The following is a 20,860-nucleotide window of genomic DNA, read 5'->3' as shown; positions in this document are numbered from 1 at the left end:
TCTTTATCTGGCGGTAACAGTTTTAGCATAGCTTAGCATACATCATTGATTCTAAACAGTCCATTAGCATCTCATTCAAAAAAATGACCAAAGACACTTTCAATATTTTTCCTATTTAAAACTTGACTCTTCTACAGTTACATCGTGTGCTAAGACCAACTGAAAATTAAAAGTTGCGATTTTCTACACCTATATGGCTAGGAACTACTTTCTCATTCCTGCGTAATAGTCGCGGATCTTCGCGGCCGTACCATGGCTGCAGCGGTGCAATGATTCGTTGGTATTCTGTGAAACATGGTGGTAGTATACACCTTCGACTTACTATCACAGCCCTTTACAACACACAGAACCATGGCTAATCACACAGGTAAATCCACAATTGTGCATGTAAAACATTGTTAAAATTACTTGAATCATTGTATAAAAGGGCCATAAAAATACATGATAAGAAGCCTCGCCAGTACCATCACTGTAAAGTACAGAGTAAATATAACATCTTGAGTTTTGAAAATCTTATTAAATATAATAAAATTTCAGCTTTATTTAAAATTATCCATAACACTGTTGCTCCCCCATTGAGAAAATTTGTCACATTAAATTCGGAGAGAATTTCTAGAACCACACGGTCGACAGTCAGAGGAGAGTGCAGAGTTCCAAAATGTAGAACCACATATGGTCAACAATCGTTCTTTTATCAAGCAGCGCATCTTTGGAATATTCTTCCAAACGAAATTATTTCGTGCACAAACTATAGTACATTTACACGCCTGACCAAACAGTGGTTATTATTGAAGCAAATTTGTACGCACTAAATTGACTATTATATGAATGAAGTATATTCTGAGTGAGTGAGTGAGTGAGTGATAGATTCCTGAAGTGGAGTGTGTTTTTAAGATGTGAGTGAAGTAATGATTTTATGTATTATTCTGTATATGTTTTATGAACTTCTGTACGTAGGGCCTATAACATCTACCTGTCCAGGGACTGTCCAGGGACTGCACATGACATCTCTTTTTTTTTAGACTAATGTTTTTTCTGTGCATTGTCCCTGATCAAATAAATAAATAAATAAAAAAAACTAACAAAAAAACAACACAATTTGTCGGCTGCAAGCCTGAAACTCTCTCTGCAACTACACAAACTTAGTGCCGGTCACATTGAAAGTTACCTAGCTGGGGGCTACTTTCAGGCGCTGTAATATCATTGTGCTGCTGCAGCCATGGTACTGCCGCGAAGATCCGCGACTATTACGCAGGAATGAGAAAGTAGTTCCTAGCCATATAGGTGTAGAAAATCGCAACTTTGAATTTTCAGTTGGTCTTAGCACACGATGTAACTGTAGAAGAGTCAAGTTTTAAATAGGAAAAATATTGAAAGTGTCTTAGGTCATTTTTTGAATGAGATGCTAATGGACTGATCAGAATTATGTATGCTAAGCTATGCTAAAAGTGCTACCGCCAGATACAAAGATCGAAGCTGAATGGATTCAAAAACGGTAAAACTCAACTATTTAACTCTAGAGGACTTGTAAAATGAGCCTATTTTCAAAAAAAGTGGAGTGTTCCTTTAACTCAAAACTAGGGGGCAGCTGTTACCTGGTAAAAGGAGTGGTTTAGTGTGGCGCGCCGTCACAGGGCGGGGTTATTTACCGGTAGGTGGGAGGAGTGCTAGTTTGAAAGTGCACAAAGAGGACAACATGAAATACAATTTCAAAATTCTCCTAATTGGACCTCACCTGCGGTCGCGTATGTAAACAATGTACGATGATAATATCAACAACAACTGTCACTAGAATAATGTTTACAGAGCTCGCTGCTCTCTGACTTAACCAGTGGCGACAAATGAAGCGTGTAATTCCCTAACACGCAACATAACCCCATGCGAAGCGTGGATGTTGTCAAACAGACAGTAAAATAAGAATATTGTTCAACTGAAAATGGACACTTGAATCGCAATTCCCAAAGATAATAAGCATCGTTTTGGATGGTAACACCAAAGTGAACTGAACTGAAATGCGCCGTCGCTAGTGACAACTGAATCTAGGCAACGTGATGATAACAAAAGTGATTTAGCAACCCGAAACTGACTGAAGCAGATTTATTTGACCGGGACACAACTATAGTAACGTTAGTCTATGGTAGGATTTCCCCCTTCTGATAGCCTACCCCTAGACACCAGCCCATGATTGAAAGTAAGAGATGGGCTGGGCCGCCTAGTGTCTTTTGTGGCGTGTGTGACAATAGAAGAGCTGAAGGTGATAGCGGGAGCGGCAGCATCACCGTAACGCTCTTCACGGAGAACAAACACGGGCACCACATCTTCTCATACCCGTCGGACAAAGATATAAGTTTACCCACGACCACAGTAAACCGGTTATTTGACGCGAACTGGGCAAACTGGTCTCCCTATTCCTCCTCCACGCGTGGGCTCACTAGGCTGCTCGCGCTTGGAATTGGAGAGCGGCACAAGAGAGCTGAGATCCCAGCGTTCAACTCACAATCTCGGATTCATTCGTGAACGGCGGGTGTAATTTATCGGAAGGAGGCTTTATTCAATCACACACGCGCCTCTTAAAAATACGGCTGTTGTTCGGGGCTGGATATCCGTCTTACAAACCGCGCGAAGGCTCTCTCTGCCTCGGGAGAAATTGAATCGTTGTGGAGTCGGTACGCACTTTCACGCGGTCCGAACAGGTGTATGCGTTCATAACTCCATCCGGACTGATCTCGTAAGGTCTGAGTGACGATTAGGAATTTATAACCACATTTGCATTTCTCTGCAATATCTGGACTTAATCGCCAGTGCAGAAAACAGGAGAACTATGGATATCAATTGGCTTATTATAGCCTTTGCGGTTTTGGGTAAGTTATGTTTTTACTAGCCTACATATTTCATCATTCCGTGACTTCACTAATGACCCCTAGAGCTGATTAATATGGTGCCCTTTTATTTCATTACATGCACTTGTTGCAGTTTTTTTGTGTCATTTTTGATTAATGGTCCTGGTATTTGAGATGATACAATGACGCGTAGGCTACATGTAATTTCTCACTACAGAGAGACGTTTCTCTGCCCGTGGAAGTGTATAGTATACTGGAATATTAAGTAGTTTTTCATGCGGTCCAGTGACTAAGTTTTTTCCGCTTGAAAACTGACACTGACCAACGATATTTCAGGTTATCTCAGGTCATTTGGATATTTCATTAAGTGTGTCATAGTTGTTGAAAATTGATGCTCAAACATCTACACATACACAAACAAACATGTCGTATTCGGATGGTGTTTGTACCTACTCGTTGAATGTTTCCGATGTTATGGCTGTAAACAGATCTAAATTTCTTATATGAGCATGTATTCAAATGTGAATTAACTGAATCCCTTTACTTAACAGTGGTTAAGTTGAGTGTGACCCAGCTGCATGCTCTGACTTGTTTTTCTTTCTTAATTTCCCCCCACTTTGACAAACACGAGGCAGCTGGGTCTCAACAGCTCTGGTCAGACGAGTGAGGTTTTGTTTTGGGGTTAATGTTGATTTAGCCCAGCAGGAGATTAATGTTCCTTTATGGGGGACATTAAATCCAGTAAACACACTGGAGCACACTGATTGATTTGAGGGCACTACCGATCATCCCACTCTTAAAGGTGCATTCAGTATGTTTTTAGCTAATTAGAAGTCTTTTACTTAAAGAGGAATTAACAGAACTTTTGAGAGATAGCATTAAAATAATGTTCACTCACATGATAGGAGGACTCCAGGCGTGTCAGTCTTCTAGAAACGGGTGATTTTATTTACATGGAGCGGGTTGCCCTCTTATGGGCGCCACCATGTTGACATCACATGATGCTGTTTTGAAATGAATGTAGTTATGGTGCATTAAAGTAATCTCAGAAATGTTTTATTTATGAGTTGAATGGACATGAGTCACCGCAATGTCGTAATTACGAGTGGGAAACAAAAACGCAAAACACATCTGATGCACATTCTTTAATCATAATTGTGTACAAGTGCAGTTAAAAACCCTGTTGTGTATTTTTTTTTTGTGTAGAAAAGGTACATTGCCATTTTGCTCTGACCAAAGTGATTTGAATGACCCTGACCTTGTAATTACAACTTCCCGACTTGTAAATATGAACTTCCAAGGAAGACTTGAACTCACCGTTACTGCTACTATAATAACAAAAAGATGCGATTGTGTTGAATAACAGTTAATGTAAGAAAAGTGTACCTTTAATCCACACAACTTTCGCCGGTGTAACTTCATGTTTTAAATCTTGACCTACTGCTTGAGGGCAGACAAGTTTGTTTCATTACATGTCTACATTTATGACACGGAAACACACCTTGTCCTACAAGCCAGACATCACACACACTGGCACACCTGGATTCAGACTCACCAGTGTGACATCAGATGTTCTAGTGTGTCATTGGGTTAAAGTCACACAGAAGTGTGTGATTTAGTCAAGACAGATGTGTGTGAGTCCAATATAAAAAGTTTATGAGCTTAATATGTCTATTGATGACTCCATTGTCTAGGTTATACTGTTAAAACCGCTGAACAGCTGGAGCTCTGTGCTTGTGTTGTGAGAGAGCATGTTTTGATGTCGAACTAGGTTAATATGACATTGTGCTTGGACTCTTTCGTTGGATTAACCTAACCCCCTACAGACTGTATCCCCCATATCCATGAATATAAGTGGAGGATAGAACAGGCTGTTAGTTTATAAATCAACACTCTTCCGCATGCAAAACACTTTTCAAGTTGCTGTCAGCGTTCACTCGCAGTCTTTCCCCAAGTGCCAGTCACAGACAAAACCATTAATGTCTGCATTTACATATTCTAGTTGTAACTCCCTTCCCCATTAGTTTTCGTCCCCTTTCTCTCCCTCATCACACACGCGAATACCGTCATACTCATTCACACAAACTCTCTACCTCCTAACAAACAACAGATGGCTGTACCCTCCTGGACAAGAGGCATGTTAGTTCTGCAGGGAGGGGATTGGGTGAAAATGGAATCTTGTTTAATGTTGGCTTTCGTATTACTTCATCTGAAAACGCTGTCTTGTGCAGTTGCATGATTTTGCGTTTGCTCTCAGCAGGATGATTTGATCAAACGAATATGAGAAGTGTGGATAACTTCATAGGTTCATAGGTTCCCCTATGATTACGAGCCAAGATCCATTTTTGGTGCAATATAGAACCTTTTTTTTTTTAGAGTGTACTGGTTCTTCAGCTTTGAGTTTATATTAAATTACATGCAAATTATCGCATTTCGGTAGAGAGCATCTTCAAAACACTGCGTTTGTGTGTAGGGGAGCTCAAGCATATTTGAGGAAATGTACATGTGCATGAACAGCTTATTTCCATATGCACAAGTGCAGGTGGAGTATGTGAGCAAGAGAAGCACGGATTGAGGAGACAATATTCAGGTTCTCATTCTGAGTGAATAGCTCCCCCCCCCCCCCCCCCCGTTCCTGTGATATTCTTTAAAACTGCTCACAAAACAGCAGGAGAGGCCATAAAGACTTTCCTCGTTCACGCAAAGTTAATAGGCCCACAAACTGGTAAACACAACCCTAAAAAGCTTTTTTTAGTATTGCCACTGTTGTATTTATAATTAGCTTTCCTCATTTGTGGGAAATGCTTTTTTTTATAGGAGCATCATCATGTGACATGAATGCTTATGCCCGGGACACACCAAGCGTGTGTTGTCGCCTCTCGTCAGCTGCGTCTCGGCCAAAAACCTGTGCTTGAACACTCCAAAAGGGCTAAAGGCGACTAACATGCGCATTTTGCGCCTGCGTCTAAGTAAATATCTGTCTATATCAGTATAAATAGTCTTTTTTCGTCATTCAAAAAGGAAACCGAGACTAGGACTGCAGATATAAAAACTGTAAACAAAGCAGCACTTGCTCACCATTTTGAATATCAATCACGATGATCACTTTCTTCACTCCAGTCGGCTCATGTTATTATGCGTACAATTATAATGACAATTACTTCTGTCTGTACCCTCTTGACTTCTTTTCTCCCTTTCATCACTTTCGCTTTTATTCTTGTGCACTGACTTGTTCGCTTAACAGCCAATCAGAGTTCCCTCTCTCACCGCCGGCCCGATGCTGATTAAACATGCTGAATTGGCTAAAAAACAAACAAAAACCAACGGCGTCCGACTAGAGCCAACAGTGTGGAACACACCAAAAAAAAACTGAGCGGCCGACGCTCAAAAACGGCTCGACATTGCCCGACGGCCGACCGTCCCGGCCTTTACATCAAGATGTTACACTTGTGGTATTGTGCAGACAGGTCCAATTTGTTTGTGCTAAATAGTCTTATATGATCACAGTGTTTGTTTATGCAAAAAGTCTACCCATAAGAAATGTTATCCCTTTTGAGAAATGCACTAGGCTCATAGCATGCTAATTTTAACTACTTTTCATCCATTTTAATGCAGCTGTTTGAACACCGTAGAGGAGGCTGTCACAGAGAGAGCGATAGAAAGGAAAAAGTGTGTGCTAGAGAGAGAGATTATTCAAGGTGTTTGTCTGAAGCCTTTATTAGCCTCCCACTGACTCAGGCGCATTAGCCGAGCTTAGCTTCCCTGCATGAAGTAAAAAAAAAACAATGCTCTCATTTTCCGACACTCTCTAGGCTGGCCTTAATAAAGCCTCACTGAGTGGATTTTGGTTTTATTAGAAATATTGAGGAAATTGAAGGTGCTGTAAGCAATTTCAGCTGTTTTCTTACACTGTTTGGCTAACTTCAACTTCATGCCCTTGTCATACAAGATTGTACCCCCTGCAGCATCCTATCCACCTCCTGCAGTGACCGTTAAAGGGTTACTTCAGTGATTTAGCATTAAGCTTTGTATCTGTAGAAACCCGGTAGTGTATTCAAATTATGGTACTTTCGCCCCTCATGTCCCCTTGAGACGAGAGAATTATGCATTTTATTTCTGGAAAAAATCCTCCGATGACGCAAATATCGTCATTTTGCGTCATCTGAGAATTTTTTTGGCCAGAGCCTAAAGACTACAGCCAGTAGAGGGAGCTAGTTCTGCATGTTATTAACCAGCTCACAGGGGTGGGATCTCACTTACAGAATGTAAATGCGCTTGGCTCGGCTCGGCCTCGGGCATTAATTACAGAGCGATGCAGAGAAAAGTGAGTGTTTCAACTTTTAAATTAATTCCTATGAAAGTTTAGCTTCCTTAGGCATGATCTGAAAATGCGTCAGACTGGACACGAGCTGTGAATGACTGCCACGCTTGCCTCAGCTCTGCTCAGCTCTTCACATGATGAATGAAATTTGACTCCTGCTGCGTTTGTTCCGTGGCTTTCGTTCGGCTCACTCACACGTTATTGAAAAGACACGTTCAGTTTTTAATTGTAGTGTCTATTCTCTAACTGAACGAAATGATTGTATTACTATGAAAATCAAAACAACGGTGGGCAAGAGATGTAACCAGTTAGCCGTGGCTTTGGGAGTGGCCTCGTTGGGCAGCGAAGCAAGTGCATTCTGGGAGTTGTTGTCTTTCATCCACATGAGACAAAATACATTTTCTGTCTATTCTCAGTCTAGAAGGCACCAAATTCAAAAATAATTTCACATTTCTACTACATAAATGACCCAGTTTAAATACACATTCATCTTCCCAGCACTGAAGTACCCCCTTTAAAAAACATAGCTTGTTATTGTGGTATTTTTTTCGAGCTTATCAAAAAAGAGCTTTACTTAACCAGTAAGCTATACTTGGTATGACAAACTATAGCATGCGTCACAAAAATTCACAAAATGGTCAAATATGTAATTAGCTTTGTATATAATGCTTTTGCATATATAATGCATTATCACATTTCCATATAAGAATTAATACACCATACAGAGATTTTCTCTTGTTTCTAATCTGGAATTACATAGTGCATCCATAAAAAGTTGCTAATGTCATGATAACTTACAGTTTAGTTAGCGAGTTTTGATTCAGCTGATTTAGACAGATTCAATGAGTTTGTTCAGTCAAGGATCCTGCCCCTGGCTAAAATATTTCCAGTATTTCTTCTATAATTATGGCAAAGCTTCTTGTAAACGTATTAATTAACAGAAACTGGGAGTATAGATATTATATAAAATTAATTAACCATGATTCATTTTGTGATTCCAGAACTGGAATTGTATGTTCTTCAATTAAAAACAATAGCCTAGTTGTTGATTGAAAAAAGAGAAATATATCAGCTCATTTAATGTCTCTTTAGCATTAGTAACAGGGCTGGGTATTGACACAAACTTCACAATTCGATTCGATTTCCATTCACAAGCTTTCAATTCGAATCATGATTTCAATTTGATTCGATTCAATATCAATTATTGTAGAGCTGCAACTAACGATTATTTTTTCTGTCTACTAATCTAACGATTATTTTTTCGATTAGTCGACTAATCTAACGATTATTTTTCGGATTAATTTTGTGATTCTTTTTTACTGATTATTGTATTTCAAAGAGGGTAGTGAATTTGTATATTATTTTAACATGAAATCAATGAAAGATGAAAATATTAATTGTATTTCAGGAAGGGTAGTGTACATAGTATGCCATTTTATAATTAAATATATGGACACAAGAAGCATTTTAAACATCATGTATAATGATACTATTCATCATAAAATTTATACAGAGTAGGCCTAATTAGGAAAAGTTGTTTACTATAGTAGTTGAGTATGATTTACTTATTGATTTGTGTCAATAGTAAACGAAAATGCACTTTAACGAAAGTGCGAAAAGATTTTTTGCATTTATCTGCAAAAGGTTCACATACAGGAGCTTTCAGCATAGTTTTAATGTATAACTAGTCGTCTATTTTAAAGATATACATGTGCATAAACAACGACTAAAGCTGCCAGAAGTTTTTGCCCAAATTTCAAAGACATATTTAAATGATTAAAGCTAGAGGCATATCTTAACTTTAATGTTACTTTAGTCATGTAAACTACCTATATACAGCATGTTATTATGCATATGTGTTTGGGACAGAGGGGAACCAGGTCGCATTTACAGCAGATATTTGCAGCCCATAATAAATAAAAGCACGAGACGTACTGGGGTCGGAGAAGAACACCGGAAAATGTGACCGTCTGTTGCAATACACGCGCCACGGTTCAGCTGCGCGAGAGAACACTGGCAGCAGGGTTGCCAGGTTTACACAACAAAACCCACCCATTCGTTACTCAAAACTAGCCCAAAACAAGCCCAATCGCGTTTCGGGGAGGTTCTCCGGTAAACATCGCGTTCGGGGGGTTAAATATGTGGGTTTTTTTGCAGGGCTGCCTGCTAAAATTCTCATTTCCGGGGATAAATATCACATAATTGGGATCGCTTCAACCCGCGGACATGAGACACAGCCCGCGGCAACAGTGTAGAAGTAGCCCAATTCCGCGGAAAAAAACGCGGACTTGGCAACACTCACTGGCAGTGTGAAAACTCCCGCTCTCCACGCGCACAGCTTCTGCTCTGCCACCGCGCGCAGTGTGAAACCGGCGTTACAGAGCAAACAAAGCACAGTTTTATTCGGCTTCTGTTTAAAGTACTCCCAAACTTTTGAATGTCGCGGTCTGGCTTTATATGATAAATTATCATTTTCACTATGCCCGGGAGCAGAAGCTGCCATTATTCTAGATCTTCTGTTCTGATCTAGAACGTAAATAATGTGCCGCCGACGCGTCGACGCATTTCACGCACGTCGACGTATTTTCGTAGTCGACGTCGTCGATGATGTCGACGCGTCGTTGCAGCCCTAAATTATTGTGGATGTATATCAGATACAGTACATGGCAAATTTTCTTAAGGAAAAAAATTCTTAACTAATGCTGTATGCTATACATTAGTGGTGTCAACAATAATCGATTCAGCGATGCATCGCAATGCGGGGCATGCACGATTCAGCATCGATGCGGCAAAGTGCCATAATCGATTATGTCACCGTTTATTTTCTGGCCTTGAGTTGGACAATAAAGTTGTGAAGTTTCAATTACTTCCAGGGTCATAACAACAACAATCAAGATGGCTGAGGCGGAGGGAGATGACCGCGATAGACGGGTAATTAAAAACGCACCCAAAGCTTGGAAAGCGGACATCTGGGGCCTCATTTATAAACGTTGCGTACGCACAAAAGAAGGCGTACGCCGCTCTCTACGCAATAATTGGTATTTATAAAAAGCAAACTTGACGGGAAAATGTGCGGTCCTTCACGCAAGCTCTGACCCAGGCGTACGCATAAAAACGGGTGAAATGAGAAATGGCGACACCGTCGGCAGATGGAAGAAACACGTGAAAGTGTGTGAAACTGTAGACCGTTGTGTAAAAGAAATGGCAATACTGCCTCTCATAAATAACAAGAAGACTTCACAAAGCAAGTCTTACGTAATCGATCAAACGGGTGTTCGTGTAGGCTGTTAATTCGTTGAAACACCCGTTTGATCGATTTGCAGTGTAAAACAAACAGAATCAAACGAAAATTACAACAGATGCAAATTAACCCATATTTGCAAAAAGAAAAGTGAAATATGTTCTGCAATAATATTGGCATGTTATGCAATTCATCCTCATAAATAATATGGTAAACAGAACGAAATAATGTGCAAAACTGATATTCTCGTCAATGTGTCCGTCTGGCGGAGCAGATAGGCTATAGATTCAAGACAGATAGATAGATAATTAGGGAGATATATAGATAAATAGATAGATTGATGTATTCATTGTCCACTGGGGAAAGTTGTTTTCATAGTAAAAATGTCTTCATCAGCTACGGAATCATGGTATTCATGCATATGCCTTTAGTTTGTTTTATTTTTGATAAAATATCGTATGTATGTCTCAACCATTCAGAAAGCTGCAAGACTTTCCATTTGCACTGAACTATAGCCTATTTCCACGTAGATTATAACCGACATCTGTAGCTTGTCAGATGCAATTAAATGGATGGAAATAAAATGCCCCATCACAATGCATAATGACGCACAATGGCTGATATTGCGCTCTTAGAAGATGTCGCAAATGGAAGGAGTCGGAGTGAACGCATCTTCAGACAGCAAGAAGACTTGCTGGCAAACGAGGACACACTCAGGCGATGGTGCGCTAGACGCTTTTTTGCCTCGACTTTGATGTCCGACCATTTCTTTTTTATTTCGGCCACGGTCCGAGGTTGTGAGGCTACAGCATTTACGGCGTCTGCAATCTTTTGCCACTAAAGTGCCTTTTTGGCATTAGTAGCCTAATGCCCACACTGTGCCCTCCAAAACAACATTTTTCTCATCTTTTCCACCTTGCCAACGATAACTTCTACTTCACATTGAGTGAGGTTACGTTTTTTTAGTTTTCAAATGTGGCAAATGTGTTTGCCATGATTTCCTCTCTGTGTTCGCCATGATTTCGCAATCGATGAATATTAACTTGTGGGCGTTTCGCGGACTATTTATGGGCAACTATGGGCGTGACATGAAGCCGCAAAAGCTGCGCTACATTTAGAATTGATTGTGATTTATTAAGGGAAATCTGCGTAGGACGTGCGTGCGCACGGTTTTATAAATCCGAATATTTCTGTGCGTACGCACGTCCTATGTTTCATCCGTACGCCACTTCTGACGCAAATCCTACGCAAAGTTTTATAAATGAGGCCCCTGGGCACATTTCGGATTCTGACGCCGGCTTCCCACCGCACGCGCTAGCAGGGCAGGAGCGGTGGGTATGGAGAGCCGGAGCCCGCGCCCCCATTGTGGATTCACACTGGCAGCGTTTGTCTCGCACAGCTCGTATATTGCAAATACAGACAAATATTGTGCATTATGTCACATTTTCCGGTCTTCTCCTCCGAGCCCCGTCTGTCTCGTGCTTTGATTTATGATGGGCAGCATATGCTGCAAATGCGACCGTGTTCCCCTCTGTCCCAAACACACATGCATATAACTTGTTGTATATAAGTAGTTCACATGATAAATGTAAGTTAACATTAAAGTGAATATATGCTTCTAGTTTTAGTCATTTAAACAGGCTTTTGAAGTTTGGGCAAAAACTTCTGGCAGTGTTGTGTTTTAAATTTTTTTAACAGCTCTGGATGTCATATGGTGATTGTGAAACACACGGGGCACTTCACTACATGATTTCATGGTGGAATTTGTTATTTTCCATGTTAATCTGGTCAGTTTTGATCAAGAACAATCCACTGTGGCTTTAAATCAGCGTGAGCAGCGCGGCAAAAATAGACTCGGCGCCGAAAACGATCGCGGCACTGCTGCTTCTGCTCCTGTGATGCGCTGCCGTGCCGCCACAGTATTTTTGCCGTGCCGAAAAATACGCCCTGCTAACGCGCCTGCCACACTAAAATCAAGCACGTTGGCAATACAACTAACTTCACGAACCATGTTTATCGTTGGCATCCTGAGTTGGCTTCAACAAGAACAACACAAAAAGTCGACACATCCCAGCCAAGTATTGACGAGTCGCTAGTGTCAACGTTACTGTGTGTGTTGCACTGAATATTTTTATTGCTGGGTGCCTGGGTGGTGGTTGTTGTTACAATAGTGTGACTGTAATTACGGATTAATATTTGCACAGGAGTTCATGAAGTGCCCTGTCTTAGAGCTTTTTACTGTGTGTAAAAAAAAAACACTCTTATGTTCACTGCTGGAAAAAGTTGGCTTAGTTGGTTATTATTGCTCTATAAAATTTTAAATGGTTCTAAAGCAGAGAGAAGAGAAACATTTCTCATTCAAAGCACTGAAAGCAGTGATTTATGTTTTATTTTTCAGGTTTGAAAATGCCATATCCAATACCCTGTACCATTCAATTTTATTTTATTTAATGACATTTATGTCAAAGATACAGGAGAGTGATAATACACACATAGCAGCCAATAAAATCTGTTGTTCAATATCTGACTGCTTGTATTGCCTCATGACTGATTAAAAATTTGCCTTGTTGTGTGCAGTAGAATTTTGATGCATCGCAATGCATCGTAGAATCGAATTGAATCGAATCGTTACCTGGTGAATCGTAATCGAATCGAATTGTGAGGGCAGTGCCAATGCACACCCCTACTATACATGGTAGTCAGTTGGTACATTACTAATATTGAAGGTTAAAGGAGCACGCCACTATTTTTTGAAAATGGCCTAATTTTCCAACTCCCCTAGAGTTAAACAGTTGAGTTTGGCTAGGATCTATACTCTCATTCCTGCGTAATAATCAAGGAACTTTGTTGCCGTACCATGGGTGCAGCAGGCGCAATGATATTACGCAACGCCTGTTTTCAACGTTTTCAAAGTAAACCTCAATGTTTATCTGTGTGCTGCAAATTTTTACGGAGAACAGCTTCCAGAACTTAAGAGAGTACAATGCCTTCTACGCACAAAAGCTTCTCCTGAAAGATGGAGCAATTCCTTCTTTGTTGGGACAAGCAGTACTATGTAAACAGCAGGCAAAGTTGTTTGGCTCTGCTAGCCTGCTAGCTAACATTACAGTTTTGATGTAGTGTTTAGCTACGGGGCTCTCACTTTTGTAAACACTTGGTTTTGTAAGATGGTTCATGATCCTTAGGGGCTTACCACTCTGAAACATCCTGTAAAATCCCTTGCTTGCATAGGTTCTGCACGATCCTCTTATTCGCAAATGTTCTCAGGGTCTGAATCGGGCTTGAATTGGTATGGCTAAATTGATGCCATTGTTTATATTTACACCTGAGCAGATGAAACTCACAGTTATGGTAAGGGCAGTGACATTTCCGGAACATGCTCAAAGCGGATCGCTAATGCTAGCCAATCAGAGCACTTTTCGTATTTTGGAAGGAGGGGCTTCATCGAAAAAGGAACTAAACAGACCCTTTGAGACAGACTGGGAAGAAAAATAATGCCTTTTTGCACAATCAAGCATAAAAAACTCTATTCTAGTACACCCCAAAAACAAAATCAAGACTTCGTAAAATGGCATAATGGGGTGGCAGTGGCTCAGTGATTCATGTAGGTTGTCTACAAACCGGAAGCTTGGTGGTTCAATCCCCGGTTCCACCTGACCAAGTGTCGAGGTGTCCTTGAGCAAGACACCTAACCCCAGTTGCTCCCGACGAACTGGATGGCGCCTTACATGGCTGACACCGCCATCGGTGTATGAATGTGAGGCAATATGTAAAGCGCTTTGGATGGCGCTATATAAATGCAGTCCATTTACCATAATAGGACCCATTTAAAAGAAAAAAGATTCCACAGGATTGTAGATTCAGCTACGTTGGCATCTAGAAAACATTGGCTTTCTCCAAAGATTTGTCAGCTAAATTAATCTCAGACAGTGTTTTTGATTGGCTAGATAGCCTAGGGCTGTCACAGAGACAGGTGTTATTTCTCAGGACACTCAGTGATGTGAATCAGGTAAAAGAGACAGAAAGCGTGGCTAATCAAACCCAGCACTGTTTTGGTCCTACGTTTCTAAGGAAAAGTTGGCTCATTTTATTTATTTATATTTACTGACTTTATATACATTTAAAAAATGTATAGATTAAAGATGTTTTTTTTCAGAGCAGCGAGGACTGACTGGCTGACTGCTGAAACAGTAGTGCTTATTCTATAACCCTGCCAGCGCTGCGCTCTACAAGCCATCAGTGCTGTTTACACCCAGCGTTCAACTTCAACACAATGGAGTTAAGAGTCCCAGTGGTGTGTAAGATTCTTGTAGAACACACACTGCACAGACAGATACACACTGTGTGCGTGTTCACAGGGACATGGTCATTGCACTCTTTCTATCTTTCCATGGCTCTTCAGTCACAGTGTTGCTCAGTTGTTGCAGCACATTGTTGTCCTTCGAAAAAACCTGAGAATGTCATGGCAGTTGAGGAACTCTCAGCTGCCTTACTCCCGAGTGACCCATTGCTCCAGAATGCTGATCCGTGAATGTTTAGCTACGAGTGTCTAGCCAGAGTCCCAGGGCCCTATTTGTCATCTGTCTGATACATCCTGCATACGTTCGGGACTGCCTTGAGATGAGGCCAGCGCTACACGTGTGTATACATTCATGGCATACTGTTCATTTTCCACGCTTCAGGGGATCATTACCATGGCGAAGATCCGTATACACTTAAAAAAGCAATTACTTTTCATAAAGTATACATGAGTTTTTGAGTTACAGATAATAAAAAAATGTGAATTAGCCTACTTTGAATCAACATGAAAACCAACAATGTTCTTGCAAATGTTGTACCAACTAGTCTAACAGAGTTGTCTGAACAAACAATTGCATGTTGAACAATGTTGGAGATTTGTTTTAAGGTTTACAAGCTCACAGCATGCATTGCAGTGTACGTGTGTGTGTGGTGATGTTAAGGGCTTATCTTTTTACTTGATGTTTGTTGATTGGTAGAAACTATTGGACATAATACATTTTATACAAAAAATATAATTGATTTTTTACGGTGAAGAACGGTTCTGGTTTCAGGTGGGCTCAGACATGTTTACAACTGTTTTTTTCTCAAAGCAATTACATTTTATTTAAGATGTAAAAGCTCCAGGCAGGGATCTTTTGTGCGTTTCTGTAGATGTCCCACAACAGATGAGCTAACAAGGGAGGTGCTTGGAGGCTTACATTTTGGTTACAGTTACAGATACAGACTAAAAGGAAAAGCAGTGGGACATGTAAAAAAAGATATCTAAACAGTAATCCAGGTTTTTCATTGCTGATTGAACACTTGACTGGCATGTTAGTCCCATGAACATTGTGCTTTGTGCTATATTGACTGTAAACAATACATGACCAAAAAGGGTTCTCTTCTCATGTCTTTTTAAAGAGAGACTTTCTCTAGCATTCTCTTTGTCATTTATTTTTCTGATGTTAATGTAATTTCAGATGTTAAGTTTAATTTGCACCTTCTATTTTTCTGCTATAGGTGAGAGATTGCATGTAAAAAAAACGTGAATAAACTAAATTGTTCTTCAATCTTCAATTAATGGGGCTTTTTAGTGTTGAAATTTGTGATTATATCTGATTCTAATACAGAAATGTTGGTTATTGGCCTAGTTTTCCATGAAACTATGTGTGGAAAATGTCTAACATATCCCAGTCTATATAACTTCATCTAACTTCTGTATCTTGTATATAATTTATAATTTTCAGTGTTCAATATATATGTGCATACATAAAAAAAAAAAAAAAATTCAAGTTATCTTGATACTCTTAAAATTCTCTTAATTTGGTTTATAAAGACATGTGCTGGATGAACTCACTATATGAACATTTTAATTTTTAACTCAGAGTTCTGGATTAAAAATATATGAGAATTGGCTGAAGTTTCAGTATGCTTTATTTTGTCAAATATAGTTAAAAAATGTGAATATATTTTAAAGGAAGCATGTCATTATGCAATGCTATTTATTGACTGATTTGCCTTGGCATTTTTATTGATAGGTTATGGTACAGTGCTGACATGAAATGATGGGGAAAAGAGGGATCAGAAATGTATTCAAACTTGTACTGCTTGCATGAGTGCCACACCTCTCAATTGTATTGGAGCATTTGAGCATACTGCTAAGCCACAGCTTTATAGTTTACTTTACATCCATTGAATAGAATGCTGTAAGCTGGTTGTGCTATCAGGAGTGGAAGGTCAAGAAGTTTTGTGTGGGTGTGTCTCTTTCCAATGCTTCGTCTTTATCAGGTCTACTACTATTAGACTTTATCGGCTTAAATTGTGTCGTACTTTGAATCACTAGTGTTTGTCGTGTGTTCTCAGGTCCTTTTGTAGTTTATTTTTAGTTCCTTCCCTGTGCATTTGTGTGTGCTGGTAGGTGTGTAGTACTTGCCTGAAGTGGCTCAGATTAGATCTAAACAAAATGGAAACACGCAGCAGGAGGCCCCCCTTAGCGATTATACATGATCTTCATAGTTGGCTCTGATCCATGCCTGGTACCTGCCTCTGGTTCTTCCACATTTACAGGAAATCATGGAAGACCAGACTCCCTCTCAAGATCTGACCAAGAAACTGAGGCATAAAAAAGTCTTTCTTGCATGTTGGACCTCATTCAAGTCGATTTAAGTGTTGCAGTGACTTCTTTGAATTTCTCTTTAAAGAGATCTCCTCCCCCAACCTCCAAACAGCTGAGCACGCACACAATTGCATGACCCCCAAACACCCACACCCCTGCATAAACACTTCCACCCACCCACACAAGACATTTAAACAATTTACTATGTGCTTAGAGGTGGGCGATATGACCAAAATATTATATCATTATATGACTAATTCTATTCCACGATAATATGACAATATAGTTATTTTTGCTTTAATACCATTTGATACCATTTAAATGTCCTAATTCTTCACCATTTTCAATATCACACAAAAAAACCGACTTGCCTTAGTAAAAAGAAAAGTCTCAAGCTTACTAAAGAAAAGGAAACGGTGATAAAATAAGAACAAAGAAACAAACTGGAACCAAATAGTAAAACAAACTACAATAGAACAAAGACACAAATGAAATAAACCTACCTGAAAAAATTAAAGCACTATAAACAAGAAATACGAGGCTACATAAAATATGTAAAGAAATAATCAAATGTATAAAAACACTGTGTAGTCTTAACTGTGTAAATTAAATATTTATTCTTATTAAAGTTACAAAAGCAATTCAGTCAAGAGAGGAGAGATTTTCTCTGTTGTTGTTTGACTAACATATTAACAGATGGCAGCATTATATTAGGCTACCGTCACCTTTAAGACTGAATGCAAGGATCCAATATTCTGTTACACATACTTAGGCCTGTCGCGATAGTCAATTAATCACACAATAAAAAAATTGCTCTAATTTCCAGCGTACGTTTTTATATCCGTTTTTGTCAAGCGTTACATTATATGATCACGCTCTTATACATGTAAATGCTTCTAAGCGCGACAAGACACAAGAGAATGCGCTGTATGTCAATGTCCTGTCTGTGTGTGTGTGTGTGTGTGTGTGTGTGTCAGTGTCCTGTCTGTGTGGCTGCGTCTAATGTCACACACACACACACACACACACACACACACACACACACACACACACACACACACACACACACACACACACACACACACACACACACACACACACACACACACACACACACACACACACACACACACACACAGACTCGAAGCACAGACAGACTCGCGTCAAGTCTCCTGAGTCCTGCTCACATCGAGTTCTCTTTTGCTCATGAACAATCAATAACAACACAGAGAATTTTGAGTATTCTCATATTAGGAGTTTTAAATGAGTTAAATAACGTCTTGATGAACTTAAATGAACTTAAAGAGTTGTGAGGAAATGAGATGCGCAGGACAGCGCGTGAGATCCGCGTCAGCGGTTGTTCTTAAAGTGACAGGAGCACTGATGATGCCTGTCATTAATGTTCATCAAAGAACAACAGGAACAGAGAAAATTGTAGCTTTAATGATGATTAATCTATATTTAATTTATTATTTATGCAGTTAAGAAAGGTGTTTGATAACTATTACATTTCTGTATATGTCTAACAGGGAAGAAACAGGTAAAAATAACATTTATTATAATGGGTTTATGTAAAGATTGTTTTAAGTTCACTTAAATTAAAAGTTGTTTTTTTAAAGCCTAATAAATGTTGAAATTGGTAGCTTTCAGTTATACTGTAATGTAATGTAATTAATGATAACTTAATTCATAAAAACATGACAATACAACACATTTAAAATATGCTGTCAATAAATTGTTTCTACATTAATTTGGTGAGTAACTGAAATTATTACAATATCAAAACATTAAAAACGTATTAATCGTGATTAATTACAGAATTATTTTTTGATTAATTAGTTAATTTTTTTTAATCGATTCCCAGCACTACCTAAAACACAATAATCCGTTGCAGTTTAGCTGTTTATTCAAGTGCATTTTTTTGTTAACAGACTGAGAGTCCATTGCTTTTTTTGTTTTGGTTGTTTTGTTCATTTATTTTGGATATTTAAAATGCTTTCCGTTTTCTGTGTTAAAACGTCTTTAGAAATAAAAGTTTATTGATATTTCAAAAGGTATACCTGCATTATTATGCCATTATCATTATTTAAGATGAAAATGGTCTCAGAACAACAATATTATCGTTTATCGCAATAATTTCTTGGCCAATTTATCGTCCAGCAAAATTAGTTATCGTGACAGGCCTACACATACTTTTTCTTTCTGTTTACGTTCACTTAAGACAAGGATACGTTAGAAAAGGCATAGCAATCTGTGTCAAAACTTAGTGAAGGGCTGTGTATCACCAAGAATCTGGCGATATTATGCGTATCATGATACAGCGGTTATGATACGTATCATGATACGGTGGTTATGATACGACATAATGCAATATAATGCAATTCTGTTAGAAAGGCAATATATTGCGATATTTGTTTTTGATATCTAGTTATGCACCATATCCATAAAACCTGAACAAAAAAGCTATTTAATCAAAACAGTGGAATTTGCATTTGCATTCTAATCTGCTTTTAAAGGTTCACAGTTTTATATTACAGAAAGTGCCCAGTCCACTTTATATTTAATAATGTGAAGCGGTTAGTTTTAAAGCAATAAACAGTATAAAGAGCTATATAAATAAACATGACGTCACTTTAGTGCTGAATTGCAGAGCTGGTGCAAATATATCCTCACCACATCACTATGCACATCGCTATTTCTCCCCGCAGTCCTTTTGTTGTTGAGGAAAGCGTGCACTACATATTTACATTATCTATCTAAATGCTCAGCAGTGCGGATGGTGTCGAGATGTTCTTAGATTCAATGTGATTCCAGAGTATTGTATTTTAGCATGGCTTATTTTGCAAACATGACTCTTGTTGATAGTAGTAGTGGTAGATAGTTGTGGTTTCTTTATAGTGGAAGCAAAATGAGTCCACACACTTCAGCTCAGAACACCACGGTTGGAGCTGGTATAATTCTATCGTCTCGTGAGGTGGATTTGCTAATACTATCTAGCAATGCACTCTTGTGCTTCTCCACGTCACAATTCACGTTCTGAGATAACACGTCCATCTAGCGGTCGGGTTTAAACAGCACACAAAGCCACTAACACAAATATCGGATGTAAACCAATATTGTTATCGATACAATATCACCAAACATAATATCAAAATAGTCATGTGTATCGATATTTTCTATACACCCCAAGTGAACATAGTTTGAGATCTCTAGAAAGGTTTAGGGACAATAATTCAATGGAAACATATAGGGTTTGGCTTCTGTTTGAGAGATTGAAATAACTTATAATTCCTCTTAAAGATTTTAGTCAGAAGTTTTCAGTGGAAAGTAACCTACTGGATTTACTCTTGTTCGTGAGCCCTCAATGAGTCCAAAATATGTAGCAATTTGAGCCAGAACAGGCTGAGTTTGGTGGACATAGCTTGAAATCTCAGGGTGGAATTACAGTTGGAAGTTTTCAATGGAAACCAATGGGAAGTTGCTCCACAACTGGAAAACCATAAGTACAATCAGTCAAATAAGATGTAGCAGAGTCAGGACAGTTTGTAGTAGACCTACTCTGCCAAGTTTGGTGAATATAGGTTGAAATATGCTACAGTATTATTAAGGCCCTTTCACACTAAGCGTGACACGATAAAGATAAAGGTAAGTGAATCAGCAATGAAGGGAGCTTTCACACTGGATGCAAAATGATTGATTGCTTTCAAGTAATTCACACCTGCATGATAGACCTGCACGATGCTGCCTGAGACATTTTTCCTCATGTATGCATCTCATAAATTGGCTTTAACCTCGTCCGCTGCACAACATACAACAGTAAATTAAGATAAATAAAGTTGGGT

At 39.2% G+C, this 20,860-nt stretch overlaps 1 protein-coding gene across 1 annotated transcript in view; it reads left to right on the top strand.

Moving 5' to 3' along the window:
* Positions 1-2,221: 2,221 nt before the first annotated feature.
* The window catches only part of igsf3 (immunoglobulin superfamily, member 3), a 190,284-nt gene continuing 171,645 nt past the window's right edge, over positions 2,222-20,860 (top strand). The window contains exon 1 of the mRNA XM_079821612.1: positions 2,222-2,861. Coding sequence (XP_079677738.1) covers positions 2,822-2,861 — 40 coding nt within the window. The 5' untranslated portion in view covers positions 2,222-2,821. The remainder of the gene's footprint in view (positions 2,862-20,860) is intronic.

This window comes from Gobio gobio, assembly GCF_949357685.1.
Source record: "Gobio gobio genome assembly, chromosome: 7".
Lineage (NCBI taxonomy): Eukaryota > Metazoa > Chordata > Actinopteri > Cypriniformes > Gobionidae > Gobio > Gobio gobio.
The sequence above is the reverse complement of the archived record's forward strand: the minus strand, read 5'-3'. Positions and strand labels throughout refer to the sequence as shown.